The 19,078-nt window shown below is 38.3% G+C and overlaps 1 protein-coding gene across 1 annotated transcript in view; it reads left to right on the forward strand.

Moving 5' to 3' along the window:
• The window catches only part of SUSD5 (sushi domain containing 5), a 40,524-nt gene that overhangs the window by 15,850 nt on the left and 5,596 nt on the right, over positions 1-19,078 (forward strand). Inside the window, exons 3-4 of the mRNA XM_071429746.1 lie at positions 4,583-4,701; positions 12,837-13,025. Coding sequence (XP_071285847.1) covers positions 4,583-4,701; positions 12,837-13,025 — 308 coding nt within the window. The remainder of the gene's footprint in view (positions 1-4,582; positions 4,702-12,836; positions 13,026-19,078) is intronic.

A 19,078-nucleotide genomic window follows, 5' to 3' on the forward strand; every position in this document is an offset into this window, starting at 1 on the left:
AACCTAAAATCAACTGGTGGATAAAGTAGCAACTACAAAAAATGTCCCACCTACTGTTTTCTGATGGATCACACTTTATCATATAAACTCAGCTGTCAAATCCATATGTTTTAACTTGGACTCACTGAAACATTTTCAAGTATTACAAAATTGCCTTGTAATTTTCTTAGAAAGCAAAATTATCAGTGGATACTACTATAAAAAAAGAGTTATTGTTTATATAAAAATACTATGTCTTTATTAAAAATTCCTTTATTATACATACATGCATACATAAAATTTATGACATTAACTATAATTACAACAGGTCAAGCATATAATTATCATATATTTATTAATACGTATTATATTATGGCATATTATGGCATATTGTAAAATAAGTACTGTTCACGCCAGCTTTTCTGCTATTTCCATCTTTGAGAGTGGAGCAAAATATACCAGTTACTCATTCATTACATAATACATTAGAAAAAAAATTAAGCAGCACAAGAGTAAGCAGAAGGCTTCTGGGAAGTCTGGTTCATACTTTACTGTGCTACATATTAGAATTCCTCTCTGTGTGTGCACATGATATCTGCAATATCTGAGTCATGGCACAGGAAAACAATGATCAGATTGGCCAAGCTCTTTCCAAGGTGGGCACAGAAGAAGGACTGTTACTTGTTCTTAGTTGGATGAACCATATTGTACAGCAGGAGTTAAGCTGAGGTTCAACACAGTGCAGAATCCCTGGTCACTTGTTTTCTCTTTTGGGAGAGAAGAGGCATTGTGAAGCAGTTTGTCCTTCTGAGCTGGGTAGCAGTAGACTAAGAAGATTCTCAGTAGTTTGTCAAGGAAACAATGGAGACACCTTTAGGCACCTTCCAATTTTTCATCAGAGAGCAGGGGCTGCTGTCAACACCACCAACCATGTCTTTATCTTACTGGATAATATGTGGTACATTCATGGTCTATGGTGATAGTGTTTCTGATTGGTTTTTATGCTGAACTTGTGAGTTCATGGCCATGTAAGAGTAATTTTCAGGGATGCACAGATGTTCCAGGCAGATTTGGATCACAGACAATTGTTATGGGTGATATGCTGTCCGAACTCAGTATGTGTCTCCTGAGCACGCCTGCCTTCATCAGAAATCTCCACAGAAGGAAAATGAAATCAAATCTGTTTCTTAACTAAAAGGCACAAAATCAAGCATTACACTGCTCTGAGCATCAGACAACATTATATGCTGAGAAATGAGCTCAAGTTCAATTAATGCATGAAATTATCCATAAATAGAATTAAACTTGCATGACTGCATTCTTCTGAATGGCTGTGTAGGTGGATGTATCCCTTAAAAAGTACAAAGTTTGTGACATTCTCTCAGCCATGATGCACACCCCAGGGTAATAATTCAAAACAGTCAAGAAACAAACCAGGCAGCAGCACCTCTCAGCAGGGTGCTGGAAAGAGTAGAACTGCTGTACAATATTTTTGTCTCTTATTTCAGAACAGCTGTGCTGCTGCTGAAGAAATTTCAAGATATGATGAATTCTGAATTGGTAGCCATTTTTCAGTCATGAAAATTGTAACAAATTTAAAAGCGTCACATTCCACCTTTTAGAACTGTGACAAAAGTGTACCTGTGTATTTCAGCTCTAATTATAGATTAAAAGCTAACATTTTAGGATTTAAGATTTTAACCCTCAAGAACTCAGAAAATAGACTGTTAGTGTGCATTTTTAGTCATACCTGAAATCCCACTGACTGCAAAGAGACTATTTCTATGCCATGGGCATTGCAGGTCTGATTGACTCGCTACTGAGAAATGCTGAGCGCTCTTGAAGCAGTAGTCATCAGCAGCAATAACAGCTTACTGAAGGTGTTTAAAGCTTGCAGGACTGAGCTTGAAATGGGAAACCACTGTCAGAGAAGAAGGAATGAAAGAGATTAAATGGATTTTTTCTCCCTTCAGTTTTTTAGAATCACAGAATCATTAAGGTATGAAACGACATCTGAGATAATCAAGTCCAATCATTGGCCCAGAACTGTCTCTTGTGTACAAGGCAAGATTTCTTTCATTTCAGAAGAATTGCATTAGGATGTTTGCAGTTTAATCAGATAAATTTTGATATGACAAAAATCCAAATAAAAGTCCTAAGTAGCAGATACATGTAAATACACATAAAAGATCTTAATTTAAAGCCTTTCTTTATGTATAATGTTGAAACTAAATGCAAGGTACACCTTTTTAAGTTTGGTCACACTGGATAACACCTGAGAAAGGTTCTTAAAATGAATTAGCTAATTGCTAAAATCTATCAACTACAAACCTGCAATTTATTGTACAATATTTGAAAACAAAAGGTGAGAAAACTAGCACTTTAAATATGCCATATTACTCATGAAGGTATCCTGTTTTGGCAATGACCTCATTGTACCAAGGATGTGTCACCCACAGATAACTTTGTAGCCTGATGAAGAACTGATAAAGAAATTATAGTGTTTTGGGCAGAAGCAAAATACATAAACATAGAAATTGGAATTAGAAATCAGAAAATTCAAGACGAGAATTTCAAAAATGTCTTCCAAGTCTCAGGAATTTTAGTCTTTGATAGAACATAGAAATGAGTCTGGACTGAGTTTCAGAGACCTGAATTTTGTTTTGGTGACAGTCTTCAAAATGAATTTGTTCTCTTTTGTTGGTTTTTGGTTTTTTGGTTTTTGGGTTTTTTTTTTGAGAGAAAGAGAAAGCTTGAAGCCTAAAGCAGAAAATTACAGACAAAAAGCACTTTTTTTTGCAGTCATATAATTATTTGTTTATTTAGTGTTGCAAGACATAACTGATCCAGATATCTAAGCAACTGAGTAATTATTGGAAAGATTAAGGTTGATGAGCTTATTTTTGAAGGGAAGCGTAAGTGTCTTGTTCTCTTAGACCTTGTAAGACCCACTGGAACAATATGTGAATATTATATACATATAGAAAATTTTTAATTGATGTCCTGGTCCTCCCACTCATCTGAACTTATTTTAGCAGGTCAAGTTGCTTTTGTCTAAGTGCTTAATTACTGACTTAGAGGTCTCAGACTTTAAATCCATTAAATTATGAGAGAACTGTATTTAAAATTTGTGGAGACAATATTGTCTTTAAAGAGGGACTTTTTTGAAGGGATTTTTTTTCCCCTCAAAAAATCAAGTGGAACTTTCTATACAAAGGAAACAAATTTGGTTTTAAATCAAGTAAAGGGGCTTTCAGCAGGGAATGACATCATGTTGTTTTCCAGAGAAGAAGTGTGGCAGGAACCATTCTGGTGCATATGCGTGACCAGCACCATACGGCTCCTTTCATGTTGCCTCTGTTTGTTTATATTAAAAGAACAGTAAAGTTACATATTTAACTACTCAAAAGCTAACATGTGCCCAAAGGAAAATAGTCTGTACAACCATAATTCAGCCTATTTCTGTAAATCTCTATATAACATTGAAGTTCATGATCAAATACTGGGTTTCGACTGGATCTTTTTCACTCTCAATGAATGGGCATTTTGTTTACTTTATTTTGGGGTCTTTTGTATTATTGGATTTTATTCCATCTTATTTTATTCCTCAAATTTAGTGGAGGACTGATGGCACATTAGTTCAACCATTGCAAAATACAAAATTATAAATTTCCTCCACTGGAAGGATTCGTTCTGTGGAAAGTGTTTTTATCTTCCTTTCACTAGAATAGCTGACTGTGCAACACGTCTACAAGCTTGCTGTCCACAAAAATATAAACCCATGCCATTAATATCTAGCTGCAAAAATTTGCTCTGAAATGACTTTCCCAGCCTTTGTAACCTTCAATCTAACAGTAAAACCAATGTTTTCTACAACAAATTCTCTTCCATTTGCTAGTTTTAAGCAGCCAGTACAGCTGAGAGAAGAGGTAATTAGTAAACTCTTATCATCAGCATCTACAGGCTTGTAAAACCCAGTACAGATCTAATACCTTTCTTCAAGCCTATCAGGGGCAACAGGATGGATTAGGTACTGCTGAGTACCAAACCAGAAGAAATGGGGTTTACTCAAAAGCATGAAATTGCTATAAAAAAAAACCAGCCGTTTTTCTTCCAAGAACCCAAGCTGAATTTTTTAAGTAAGTTTGCCTGTGTTAGCTTTTGAGCAGTTAAATATACAACCTTAATGGTTCTTTAATGTAAATGCTAATGATTTATAAAATTTCAGATCAAATCTTGAGTTTCCTATTCATTTCTATCCAGGTGCCATCGTTGGGAATATATATTGCTGAACTGTGAGAGCAAAATATTGATTTAATTACTCTGGGTATAGGTCTGATATTTAGAAGTATTACAGAACATAGTAAGATAAACATCCTTTATTGCTCCCTATGCCTTGAACTGATCTACAGCAAACATTTTTCTAATTACTTCTATTTCTCCCTTGGCTTTTTTTCATAGATCTTCCCACACTACTACCAATGCTGCCAATGCTGAAACAGCTAAGGCTTGACTACTCTGATTAAAAAATCTCCAAATTTCACCTGCATGTACAACTCCAGAAGATTTCTGATTATTGTTTTCTTCTTCTTCTTTATTTTAGGACAATTATATGCAGAAAGACGGGCAGCAAACAGCAGAGCGTGAAAGCCATTGATGTTAAAATTGAAACCGATCCCTTTGTGAATGACCAATATGATGCTTTTTGTGTAAAGGATGAAGGTCAGCACTGATATACTTCTGAAATAACACAGAGTCATCACTGTCTTGCAACATTAAAAGTTTTGCCTTCAATTTTTCTGCTGCTGAGAGAGAAAGGGGGAATGTTAAGGGATAAATCTTTGTAGTAATCACCCACTATGAGAGGCAACTGCTGCAAAGACATTGATTGCAGCAAATAAATTGTGTTGTCTTTTGTCTTTCCTGCAGTTTAGTGAGTTCAAACAGCACTACTGATCTGGCAGAACCCATTTTGGTGCTCACAGAACATACTTTATGGGAAGGAATATATCTGGCAGCAATCTAATGGAGATGGCTGAAGCATGTCCCTTACTCAGCACTGTAGCTGACTGTAACTCAGCAAGCTGGTTTCCAGCTGCAGCACACCACCCTGTTATATATCAGTACACAACATTTGTATGCAAATAACTTCATTGCCTCCATTTTAGTTTAAATTTGGTTTGGTTTTGGTGTTTTTTAACAAGTGTAGATAAGGCTGCTAGGGACACTGATATATCCCAGATGATTCTGAAAACCAAATTATTTCCAATGTACGTTGGTGCTTAAATTTTTCAATATTTAAGTTCCAGAACCCACAAACAAATATGAATTCTGGACACAAAAAGTAAATTGTTACTGATAGGCAGGATTGCATAAAGAAATTTGGGAATCCCTGAAACAGATTGTTGATGTCTGCAGTGAGTTTTTGCATCTGATTTCCAAGAAAAGCAAGGGTGAGCTGATGGCATTTACTGAGAAATAGTAAGTTCACAGCACAGGGGGGTCATTCTGATAAACTGTCAGTGGCAGGAGTGGGGATGAAAATATGGTTGAAGTGAAATGTGGCAGAGGTGATGCATGACCAAATTGTTCTTTTTAGAAAGAATGATTTTACCAGAGTTTGACCATCCTCTCAAGTAACCCTTGTGATATCAACTCCAGGCTCCGTGCTGCTGTGAGCGATGCCAACTCTGTCACCCAGTTGCTAATGTGGTCACACAAGCACCTTTGTGCTGTCTCCATGCTGCTCCTCACACATAGGACCAGCTCCCTGTAAACATCTGCAAAACTCTCTCATTGTCTTCCTTCAAATCTCTTTTGTCATCATCCCCCCCCTTGAGAAAAACCTTGCAGTGGGTTGGGACAGCTGTGAGATGCTGAAATCATTGCTCTGGCCACTATTGTTCCATTGTGCCCTTGTCCTCCCTGGCTTGTCCCCACGTGCTCCACCTGGAAATGTTGGATCTTGGAAAAGGAGCTGTGTTTACCTTTTGAGTTTGGCTACTGCTCATGGTAAAGGGGCAGGGAATTTTCTGATGACAGAAAGGGATGATCATCCCAATGCACTCAAGTAGCCCTTACACACAGAACCATTTCTGGAGGACTGTAAGGTTCCCTCTTCCTTAAATATATTAAAAAAATGGGATGTAGAGCTGATGTTTGAACAGGAAGACTTAAGTGAGGTTGTGTGGCAGAGCCTGGTTTGTAGCTGGTATAAAGAGAGCAAAATCTGGAAAGGAAATGGCCTTAACGTTACAACGGTGACACACAAGGCAGCACAGAGCTGTTGACTGATGAAAGAACATCCTCAGGGATGCCACTTCCAGTTTTAGCAAATCTCCAGTAAGAAGCAGCAAGAGTAAACTCTGCACCACAACCTCACACAGAGCATATCTGTTCTGATCTTATGTACATGTGGCTAATAAATACACATCTAAGTTTGGATTAATAAGTTGTTTTCTTACTTGAAACCTCATGAATATTTTTTTTTAGTCTTAGAAAAGTGGACATCTCTTTTTATCTATACATTTACAATTATAATATAGAAATACATTATAGTTAAGTGCAAAAGGCAAGTTGTTTTGCCCTGCTGAAAGTTATAAATCCCAGGTTTCTTACACTGAGATCTATATTAATTTCTTCAAGCCCTTTCATTTCTTTTACATCCACCCAACTAATAATGAGCAGACAGCAGCTTTCCTTCTTTGTCAGACTTGGCTGAGAAGAGCCAAAGGCTCAGACAGACTGGTAGGTTGAAAACAGAGAGGGAACAGTCACATCAACCTCTGTTTCAGAAACTAAGCTGACATTAATAACACCCTGCAACTCTATCTTCAGTTCTTAGGACTGTGCAGAATGCATCTCAAAACACCATTAAAGTTCTAGTACAAACCAAATTGACTTCTTATCCCTTGATTTATGACTAATCTTTGCTAAATTAACCTTTCCCATGCACGTGAGTGGAGTCAAATTCCTTAAGCACACATCTCAGCATGCCACTACACCAGGGCAGCAGTCAGATGCTAGCAAGATCTCTGGATGTGCTCACAGCATCAGGCTTTTGCAAATAGAAGTCCTGAAGAGAGAGACAATTTTTTTGTTTGTTTCTGAAATGGATTTTGATCTGTACACACAGAAGAATCACAGCAATTGTTGAGACTAAGAGTTATCTTTTACGGGGAATTGAATCTAAGGGCTCTGTTTGACAAGGAAAGATGAAGCTGTAATGTTTTATGAATGCTCTGAGCATAGCTGCAGTTTGCACAGTACAGAGAAATGTGTCTTCTCAGCTTCTCATAAACACATGTTTTATGCAGCCATTAGAGTCAGCAAGACAACTCCTTACCAGCTCAGGATCAGCTGAGAACGTTTCCCTTTTAGGCCCTGAGTGCCAAAAAATATCTAAAAATATATTAGATTTCAGCCAATTCTGAAAATGCAGTATCACACCTAAGTTAGATCTGGCACACAGAGTGTGTATCTCTATCAGAGTTCATAAGAAAATACCTTAAAGTATAAAGTGGGTAAAGCAAGAAAACCAGAAAACTGGAATTTTTCTTGCCTTATTTTTTTTGTAATAATACATACCATTCAATTCCATATGAATATATACAATCCTTTTAGTTTTCTTTCTTATTTTTTTACTGCAGCAAAGGAGAGATCTCCTTGTTAATAACCCCCAGGTTTTACTGGTTCTCTCTTTCAGTGACCCACTGTTATTTACAGGCAACAAATAAGATCTGTTCCATAAGGCTTTGATTTGCTGCTACCACAGGAAAACTAAACAGGCAGCAACTTGTAGTAGAGTACAGCATAAATGCAAATCAAACTTTTTAAAATATGACTGCTGGCTCCAGATATCCATCAAAGCTTGATGGCTTATGTACAAATTTTAGTTAGTTTTCTTACCTTTTTCAGCAGTAAGAAAAAAAGAAATCAGTGTAATCTTTACAGCAAATTTATTAAGGGCACTTTACAAGAACAATCAAACTGTAGTTTGCTTTGTGTAATATTTGAACTATTTCTTTGTATTTGTCATGCTTTGTTGTAGATATAATTTTTTTTTTAGTGCTACAGCTTTATTTTTCATGGCTTTTCATATAGCTGACAGTTAAAACCACTTCTCTGGTGATGCCACTTAAACTAAAAAAGTCTCACAAGTCCTGTCTGATGTAAGAGGCATTGGCATCCTAGCACTGGTAGCTTACAAGCATCATTTACATTGGCTATAATTGAGTTTTTATTCGTCATACTCAGTACTTCTATCCAAACAGAAAAATTCTGTATACTTTAGGGTCTCTGCAATCAAGAAGCAAAATAAACACCCTCACTCATCTCATACACAGGTCTGACTGCTAGGAGTTCCATTTTCTAATTTCTTAATGACAAGATGACATCCTAAAAATTCCAGCGGCCTCTCTGGAAAAACTCCACTGAATTGAGTGGTTGTAATGGGAGATGTTTTATGTCAAAGGGGATGTCTCATGTCAGCTTTCAGAGTGTGGTGCACAGTTAAAGCAGCATTTCTAGATAATCAGATTTCAGTAAATTTCTGGTTCCGCCAGGTGGGGCGGAAGCTGAAGTCTGCATCTTCTTCATGTTAGTTTTTTTGTATTGACCTTAGGCTATCCTTTCTGTAGACAGCATTTTATCAAGACATCTCAAAAAAAAGCTTTACAGACTAGTGGGATGCTTATAGTTCAAATAAAGGAGATGCTTCTGGTGTAATCTGGACTGGGGAGGAGAAATTGCTGTGTTCTTAAAATGACACGCGCCAACTCTTTGCCAGAAATCACCTGTCTCAAAATCCTTTCCACATGTGTTCTGGGTTTAAAGTTACTATTCTGAGGAGATATTTTTCCTAAAAGCCAATCATTACTGAATGTGCTAACTCAATTAACAGGAGAGCTCTTTAGTCTCATGTATAAAATAGTTGCTGAGTCTCTAAGAGGTCTGTAACCACAGCTGTCACTAGCCCTAATATGTCTGTGCTCAACACCCATGTATATCTTTGCTGTGCCACTTATTCCCATGCATTTACCAGATGTTGACTCTGTTCTGATTTCTGCATGTGTATATTGAGATCTTTCTTGACTGTAGTGGTGACTTTCACTCCAGGACACAATCTGTGCCAAATTACTGCTGATGTGAGGATGTCCTGTGAACTTTAACTAATTTCCTTATATCTGTGCTGTGCTGTCTTGCTCTGAAGGTCAATCCACCCTCTCTTACTGGAGGTCAATTATCAACATATGGAGGCCTCTTATCTGTTTGACCTCAGTGTCAACATGTAGAAAATTCTGGAAGGCTCATGATGTCCAGAAACCAATTCCAAGTGTTCAGGTTTAAGATATGATCTTGGACATAAGCAAGCCAAGCATGGGACCTGCTTGATGTTCTGTTGGACGGCCCTTAAGTATCAAGCAGATCCAGCTTTTTTACTGGGAACCATGAGTTGGGCTAATTTTTCAGCCAGTAGCAAGAAAATATGCAGGTTTATGGGAGGATAGATGAGGGAAAAATCAGTGCTCCAGATAGATGGAGGAGCCCAGCCCTCATCTACCCAGCAGCAGCACTGCAGGCAGCCCCTGTGGTCACCTTAACAAAGAGCACTACTGTTCCTCTGCATGACAAGCTGCTGCCAACATACCCTCTGTCACGCTCCGTGGCCCTGATCTGCCTCCTCTCTTCCAGCAAGAAAATGGCCTCAATGACAGCACTGAGCACACACTGTTGCTCCAAATAAGCCCATGCTCTTCCAGCCCCTGGTACAAAGGCTGCACACAAAAACATGAAGCCTGTCCCCAGAAGTGGCTCAGTGTGATGAGTTGCTGTGCCAGTGTCATTTCTGTACGTGTGCCAGAAAGAACAGGTTTGGCAAAAGGCTGAGCAGGAATTGTCATAGCAACTGAGATTGCAGCAGGACGAGGAGCCATAAGATGCTATAACCTGGAAAATTCCTGCACATTTTATGCAGGAGAGGACAGCAGCAAAATGGATGTAGGAACTTGAGTTTGTCTTTGCAGTGTATCAGCTTTCACTTATGCTTGTCCATGCTGTCACTCAGTATGTTCTGCAGCAAAGGCATGATTGTACAAAGTCTCATGGGAGAGAGTCAAGAGTTCCCCACACAGTGTCAGTCCATGAACATCTTTAAAATCTCTGCTTTTCTTTCTGTTCATGCATCAGCCAGAGCTCTCTTTCAGGGGTTCATAATTCTGTTACTGAGTCTGTTGTCAAATTTTACTGTAAGGATCCCTTCAGCTTTCTTCTTTCCCGTAAGGTTACAATGTTCTTTTTGAATATGTTTGCCATAGTTAACTAATGTGTTGCTTTTCTGCTTCCTCTGGCAACAGGATCAAGAAGCAAGGCTTTGTAGATAAGAATACTCTCTGATGTATAATTGTTCCATACAGCCTTGGGATCAATACTTCCCTCAGAACAGATACACAGCTCCCATTTGTGGGGATGGAAGTAGCTACATAAATAAAGCACATGAAATGCCAGGCTCTGTAGCCTTCCTATGAGGCAATAAAATAATTTTTTATACCTTTCATCCACATCAATCTCTGTTCATTCGGCCAGTTCACAGGAAAAGCATTAGCTGCTAACTGCTCCTCACTTCCTCGGATGTCAAACCTCCATAAGATTCTATATAAACTGAGCTTTGTGTAGCCTCAAAAGCTTGTTTTTTCTGTCAGTGTGTGTGTGCATAACTCCCACTAACTTCTGAAGGTGTTAGACAGTATATATATATATATATATATATATATATATATATATATATATATATATATATATATGTGCCTCTGTGTGTGTACAGTACAGAGAACAAGCTTCAAAGTTTGATTTTAGTAGCATGTCCTTTATATTAGTGGCAGATATTTTTCAGCATACCCAGTTGAGAAGTGGTTAGTCAGGTCTCTCAGACAATTTCCAAAAGCCTGATCCAAAGGAATATTCACAGAGTGTAGATGTTTATCATAGGATTTTCATTTCACTACAAGGTAAATGACTGGCAAAATAAATACATCATATTTCTAAATAAGCATGTATTTACCTATGCCTGAGTCAGAAGTGGGTAGATGATGGGGAAAGCTGCAGCCTGAGACTCACAAGTATTTTGCAGAATGTCCCTGGGCAAAAGAGGAAAGCCTGAATTTTTGCAGAGGGGAGATTGAAAAAGCTTTTCTGTCAAGCCTATTGCCCATTGAAAAACCCTGGACATTAACTGGTGTCAATGAAACACTTGTCTTGCAAGATCTTGTGGTGATGATGCCCTAAAAGTAGACTCTAGCAAAATAGCAAGGGTGCTCTTTGGAGATGTTTCTTCTTCTGCATGTTTAGGAACATAGTCTTTGTGTCTTTTCAGCTTCCAAACAAAAGTCTTTTCAAGGAACATCATCTTTGCTTTACCAGTTAAAACAATCAAGTTTTTTTACCAAAGCAAACTATTTCAACAGGAGAGATCAATACTAAAACACAGACCTAGCCCCATGTTTCTCTTATCCAATATAATTACCAGAACTCATAGCCTTTTAATTTTGGTTGTTCTGTATCTGGACAAAAGAAGATTTTGGATCTTCAGTTACTTTGGCAAGAGAAACAGCTGGCTTTTTCTAACACAGTCAATAAGGGCTCTAGAGCCACTGGGAAGAATTCCCAGATTTGAGAAAGAATATAGAAGTGATAATTTGTACCAACACCGCAGTCTTTGTCCTTGGGTTTCTTGGTAAAATCCGTGGTTTTATATTATTTTTTTTTGTTTGTTTTGTTTTTCTGTAACCAAGAGGCACCTATTCTAAAAAGGACTGTAAAAAACATGGAGGAAAAAGGGACATGGCAAACCCCGTGTGAAGAGTTCTTGTCAGAGAGGAAGGTCTTTGAGGAAAGAGAATCCACAATGTTCACATGTTCTCTAGAAAATCTTGATCTACCTTGTTAGCAATGGCCAAGATCATTCAAACCTGAAAAAGAGAGTTAAAATTCAGTTTACACTAGTGGTGGCAGCTGTCAGCTGTCAGCCTTCCTCCTCTCCACACTTCTTTAATGCAACAAAAACCAGTTTTGATCTTGCTCATAGTAATTTTTCTTCCTGGCTTCTAATGCTGTCAGCAAAAACACTATCAAACATCTTTTTGAATTTTATACCCTGCAATAAATTTAGCTTTTCACATTCTCATAGACAGCAGAGCTATGTTACCCCTGGGTATTCTTAAGCTGATGAGCCCAAGTCGCTATTTATTTTAGGGTGTCTCTACTCTGAAAAGGGAGATTTGAATATGTGGGAAGACCCCTAATTTGAGAAAGATTAGAAGATTAGAGATAGTCTGAAAACTGACTGGTGTTCACCTGGACCTCTTCTTTCTGTGTGGACTGGGCCATTGCTCAGCCTCTGCTGGTTTCCTACTGTGTGGAAGAGATCAAAGCGCTGGTCTTAAACAATTCCACAAGCATTTCTGTGGTTAAGAAAAATGACTGTGTCCAAATTGTTGCATTCCAGTCCCAACCTGCCCAAGCTCTTGTTAGCTCTTGTAGAATCAGGCAGGGAAGACAGCTGTGATCTGGCATCCTGCCTTGTTTGAAACAAGGCCCTTGTAAATGCACGACCATCAGATGGTAGTGGCACGGGAGTAGACCATCATGGTAATGGCATCACAATTATAGCCCAATTTATACCTTCCAGCTGTAATGGGCAATTACAGCTGGAAATAATTGTGAAAGGACATAAGGGCATGAAACAGATGAGATGTACAAGTTCTGTGGACGTGTATACGTTCATCCTCAGGAAAACTCTTAGCATGGCACTAAAGGACTGTTATGAAATCTTTACAATGTCATCTCTTTTTTCCTTCCAGACAAGCCCTGTGGGGACCCACCATCCTTCCCCCACACCATTCTGCATGGCCACACTGGCTTTGACATGGGGGACGAGCTGCTGTATGTCTGTGCCCAGGGCTATGCCATGGGCAACAAGGAGTCGGCGTTCACGCTGCTCTGCGACAGCTGCGGGGAGTGGTACGGACAGGTCCAGGCCTGCGTCAAAGGTCAGCTCAGCCAAAAAACTGCATGATGGTTCCTTTAATCTGCCCCAATAAACAGGCAAACACTTTTTATCTTGCACCATGCCTCCAGGATTTTTGTCTGCAAACGCAAGGGTAGTTGCTCAGATAGTTACTCCATTAGAAAGAGTGAAAGCGGATTTTCTTACCAAATGACTTGACTTGGGAAAAGATTTTTCAAAAAAAAACCCCAAACCACAAAACCCCCAAGCAAATTGTAAAATGGCATTTCCTTAATTTAAACTCTCAATAAAAACCACCTTTATGTGTTAGTTAAATTCTACAGCAGTCTTTTAACTTTCCCCTTGTTTAAACATAGGCTAAACAGTACCATGAGTTCAGATGTGCATGCAATCTGAATTCTGCTTTCTCATGTTAGCCTGCTCAATGCATAGACCCACCATTTTTCACAGTATTTAAGAATGGTCATCACAAAATTTTAGTATTTTTTTTGAGAAGGCTATCACATCTTTAAAGTAAGTTTTCTGGCAAAACAGATAAATTTTAAGGAAAGGAATGAGCAGCTGTTGCGTAGCTGAGCTATCTATATGGGCTGGCGTTAGTATATCCATTTCAGAACCTATATATTCCTTAATGTCTGGAGGCTTGCAAGGAGTTATTTTTACTCATGAATATACCATCAGGCAGTGGATAATCATGAGAAAAGGTCAAACTTGTTCTTCGTAGAAATAGGTCATGTCTGTGCACTAGGGAACAAGATTCTCAAACGCATCCAACCGGTATAGATACACAAAAAAACAAAGAATGAAAGCCCCAGCATTTTTCTCAACTGTTTCAGCTTCTAAAACTGTTTTTACAAACAACAGTTCAGATGATTATGCAAAACAATGTAGGACATAGAGGAAGAACATGGAGGGAAAAAGGAAAAAAAATAAGTATCTGCATCTGATCATAGAACAGTTTGGGTTGGAAAGAACCTTCAAAGTCATCTGATCCAACCCCCCTACAATAAGCAGGAACATCTTCAACTTACCCAGTGGGTCTGAATCTCCTATAATCTGCACCAAATTGATAATTCTTTTTCCTTTACTGAGGTTAGTGGAAATGCTATCTTCATCACACACTGACATAAGGCTGTATTACAGCAAAATCAGGAAGGGAAAAATCAGGCCATTTAAGTTGTCTGTGTTTCACTGTTTTCTCTGGATAAATAATCTATTTCGCCTGTTTTTCCAGAGCCTTTCACACAGCTGCAGGGGAGAGGAAAATATTTTTTTAAAAAATAGGAAAACATGGCTGTCAAATCACAAACATCAACACTGAAACTTAGGAGCAGATGTGATATTCTAGATGATGATTTTTAAAATTATTTAAATGTAGACTTCATGCTGGGGGGCTTCCTCTGATTAATGTTTTTCAAATACTTTAAGGACATGGGACAGAAAATACAATAATTGTTCAAGTAATAGTTATGTATTTAATCCTCCTGATCATAATTCTTTAAGAAAGAAGACTTCACAGGATGATTAAAATGTGTGATACTAGGTTTCATTATTTTTTAAAAGGTAAGAATCCAGTGAAAAAGAACAACAACAAAAAAAGAGAACTTAATTAAAAGGAATCTGATTTAGAGTTGACTGATATTTTGGGGTCATAAGAGAGAGGAGAACAATTATTAAGTACTCCAGAAGTCAGCACACAGACTGATTTTTAAGTGCTTTGAGGCAAGAGAGCACCTTCCCTAGCATGAGGGTTAATGATGGGACTTAATGGAGAATTTATATTCCTGTTGGCAGACTGGACCACTTCTGTCCTGACTGGCTGACATCAATGGAAAGATGTTCATGCAGCCACTCCAGTGAACATTTTAGTGCTATGTTTAGAGCCTGGTAAGATGATACAGTGCCCTTGCTCTGCATCTGTGCTGGGTGAGCAACTGGGAAGTGTAAAATGGTCCCGATGCTCTTACTCCGACAAATGGGGGCCACAGGGACAAAGCTCTGGTCAGAGCATTGAGAGATATAAGGCCAGTTAATACATCTTGCAGTGTCTCTGAGACTAGGGACAAGTCACTGTACTGCTCTTTGCTGCTTACTCCACCTCATCTGTGAAAGAGTGATGACATTTATCCAATTTCATAAAGCTTGCTGGGATTTGTGGATGTTACACCTTGAGTAACATTGTTCTGCTTGGTAACTGCCCCATTATAATACCCAGCTGTCCAGGCAGAATATCAGAATAAACAGCAATAATTGCATACTTTTCTTTTTTGTGGAAAAGCATCAGACTGGCTTTACATTCCCAGTTGCTCACACAGAGCAAATATGGAGTCACAGAACTATCATCATAGCAGTGTCTAAATATAGCAGTTAAATGTTCTTTGAAGTCTCTTTGTGATCTTTCCTCTCTGTTTTGATCCTGTAAGAAGAGATACAGTCCATGCTGGCACCTGGGATATAAGTGCACGTGGGATATAAGTGTACAGCCACACAGTCAGCAGATTTGCAAATTAAAATTTAAAAAATACGCAGATAATCAAATAGGCACATAATGCAAAATACATGGCAAAACCTGGCTTTGGGCATAACTGAACAAAATAATTTTAGACTTATATTAAGTGGATTTCAGATGCAGTAAAGTATGATGGAAATTAGGAAAGCAGTACATTACAAATGACTGTAATGTACATTGTGCATAGCAGGTAATAGACAGTAATTATAAATTAATATGCTTTTTTAAGAAAAACGTGACTGTTTCCTGTAATTCCTTTTGATGAAAAGGCACTGTGTTCTAGCTGAAAGCTCGGGGATATTTCACCCAACAAAGCAACCTTAAGGAGAGAACAGGGAAATACATGGATTTTGCCTTTTTTTTTTTTTAATTTCTGTGGAGAGAATACATTTGCTTCACAAAATATATCCTGATGAACATTGTAGTAAGATCTGAAAGCAGATGCATATGTGCCATGCTGTGGCTGTCCTGTAAGCACAGAGACCAAACTGACAATTGCTGAATGACATTTGGGGGTTTTTTTTCCCAAAATAAACCATGAGCTCAATATCAGAAGCATTAATACCAACACTTGAGTGGCAAGGGTCAGGGCTGGACTGCATTAGGCTGCATTCTCTAGGGTTTGCTCCCTCAAAGCAAGGGCAGATGAGATGGCTGGGAAATCATGCTCCATCTCTGCCCTGAAACTGTCTCAGAAGAATGTCATGTATCTATCCTTCTCCCTGGATTATTTGGGTTTTTCCAGCTATATGCTGTGGCAGGAGAGTCCATATCTTCTACACATCTAAGGAATCTCTCCAATGACATCACTTGGATACACAGCTAGTGTGTTCCAAGGTAGTCCAACTTTTCCAGGCTGAGGATCATCCTTCAGATTCAGTGTAAGGAGGATTTGGCTGACTTTGACCACTTAATCTGCAGCTACCAGAATTGTTGCCTTGCTCAACAATTCTCATTACTTCAAACATTACTTCCAGAGTTTTCAAGAATTATATTGGCTCACATTCATGTGGTCTGTAAGCACAACTAGCTAGCACCATTTATTTATGTTTTTTTTTATTTTTATTGTGGGGAATCAAACAAAATGTCTCTAGCTTTTGATCCTATTTGAGAATGCTTTTTTTGTTCATTCTGTGAGTGCAGAGGAAGAGTTGTGACAGACAAATATAATCAGCAACAAATATGTCTGTGGCCTGTCAAAACAATTGTTATGACAAACTTTGGTTCCCTTTTCAGGCCTGTCACTGAGGGGTTGTATTAGATTAATGCAAAGTATTGATCTGGCATGAATGGATTGTGCCAAATGGAATAAGTTGAAAAAAAATTGATGGGTTATTTGTTTATATTAGCAGGCTTTCTGCTGGAATAAAAGTTATCCTCTTTCTTATAGCTATTGCAAAAGACAAAAGGCACAATCTCTGTCTAGCATACTGTGGTTGACTACAGAGAAATTTGTGTGCTTGATCCAAAATAAATGGATAATTCTTTGAGATGCTGTAGCTCACAAATATGACTTATCTTAGGCAAATCAGTTTACATGCTCCTTTCCTTCCCATCCTTAAAGACAGATGCTGTCTTGTTAATGTTTGCTGTAGCTACTCTGAGATTCTTAGACTAAAGATATTTTATTCAGTACAAATATTTATAATGATGGTCTATATAGAATCAGGTTTCAATTTCCTGTACTCCAAAAATACACTCATAAAATATGCAGTGCATTTTATGGTTGCCCAAAATAGTAACACTCAAAATAGAGCTTGGATACCAATATACTATCTAGAAGAAAAATTAAACTGATCCTAGAGTGTGGAAGACCAGGCTCTTTGTTTTTGCCTGTCTCTGTGTTTGGTTACTGTTTTCACATTAGGATCAAAAACTGAAGGAGTTGAGAGCTCTACAGAACTGGATGCTTCCCAAGAAGGATTAATTAATAATTAAAAGGATTTCACCTTTTAACTGAGCTTCACATCTTTGGTGGTATGTCATTTCAGCATCTCTTGCTGTAAAGTATTCAGACTCAGTAATCCCTCAGAGAGTGAATTAAAACTCACTGATCCTTGAGTCTGCCAGAAGATGATATGGTCAAGGTGCAACAATGACCAAATATAAAAAGATTTTTATCTTGGATAAATTAATTTCAAGGCTGGCTCTTCATAAAACCAGACCCGCCTAGGTAGAAAAAAAGATGCAATCACTTTAAAATCAATTGTTAGCAGTTTAAAAATATATATATAAATAACAGTTACAATTTCTTGGATAAGAGGTGGAGCTGAATCTAGTTTGGTTGTTGCTCTTCAGTACCAACACTAAAATTTAGAGAACTGGAAAGTTCAGGAAAGTGCTGAGGAGGTGAGCAAAAAGAAGTGCAGAAGTTGTGCAATCTATTCCCAGAAAATCAAGCTCACGGTGGACTTAAAAGATTGTCATGGTTACACAGAGTCACTAAATACTGAGTCCAAGTCCCATTTGAAGGTCTGAGGCCCAGAAAGAAAGAATAGAGTATTATTACTGTGTAAGTCAATCCAGGATCATATAAATCAAACTCCAGAGTAAGGGCGTCCGTGTTTCCTTTGATGGTTAGAGAGCTCAATAGTTGCTTTCATTTTGGCATCCCATAAGCTAACATTAGTTATGTTGATAGTCTCTGCTATAAACTCTACAAATAGGGGAGATTGAATATGAAAATATGTTAGAGCAGCTTTACAACTTGGGCCACAATCTGATTGTGAGAGGGAACAAGACTCCCTTATGTGGTGACGAGCAGTGCATAATGAGCTCCAATCTCAGGATCTCTTTAGACTACAATGGGCTTTTTCTTCCCCCAGCTCTGCATTAAGAAAACACCAATTCATTTCTCTACAGGCAGGATCATGCCCAAAGGCAGCATGTTTGATGGAGACTTGATTGATGGCTCAACAAACCTTTAATATGTTCTGATAGACTGAGGATTTGCACTTTCTTAGAAGCACATGCTTTTTCCTGATGTGCCTCCATAGGACCTTCTCCTAGAGGGCTGAAACCACAAGGCAGGAGAAACACTGAAGGAAAAGAGCTTCAAAATCTCTAAAAAGCCTGTTACAACAGTTGTTAGGCATTCATCAATGATCCACTCACACATAAGGTACTGGTCAATGAGATGAATACTAGATGCCCATTCACACTGCTAACTAAAAAATAGATCTGGAGGAAACAACACAAGCATGTGGATGTAATTTTTGTTTGCAGATGTGTGTGCCTGCTCACCATAACATAAAAATTACTGTTTGAACCTCAGCTGGATTACTGTAGTGTGGAAAGTGAATGAGTGGCAAAAATAGAGGTTACAAGAGACACAGAGGTGAAGACAGACTGTTGTGATGATTCAGTAACAAAAATAAAACAATGACCATGATGGTTGGTGAATGGTGACTTCTCACATTGTGATGCTCCAGTTCATGTACATGCCACAGACACCTATAGGCTCTCCTCAAACACACTGAACTTTAGTGAAGGAGGCATGCCAAATATCAGCTCCTAGCAGGAGTCTGGATTATTAGAGGATGTAATAGTTTGAGGCACCATTTTCA

The sequence above is a fragment of the Agelaius tricolor genome, unplaced genomic scaffold (assembly GCF_023055355.1).
Source record: "Agelaius tricolor isolate 1412-34295 unplaced genomic scaffold, bAgeTri1.0.p SCAF_6, whole genome shotgun sequence".
NCBI lineage: Eukaryota > Metazoa > Chordata > Aves > Passeriformes > Icteridae > Agelaius > Agelaius tricolor.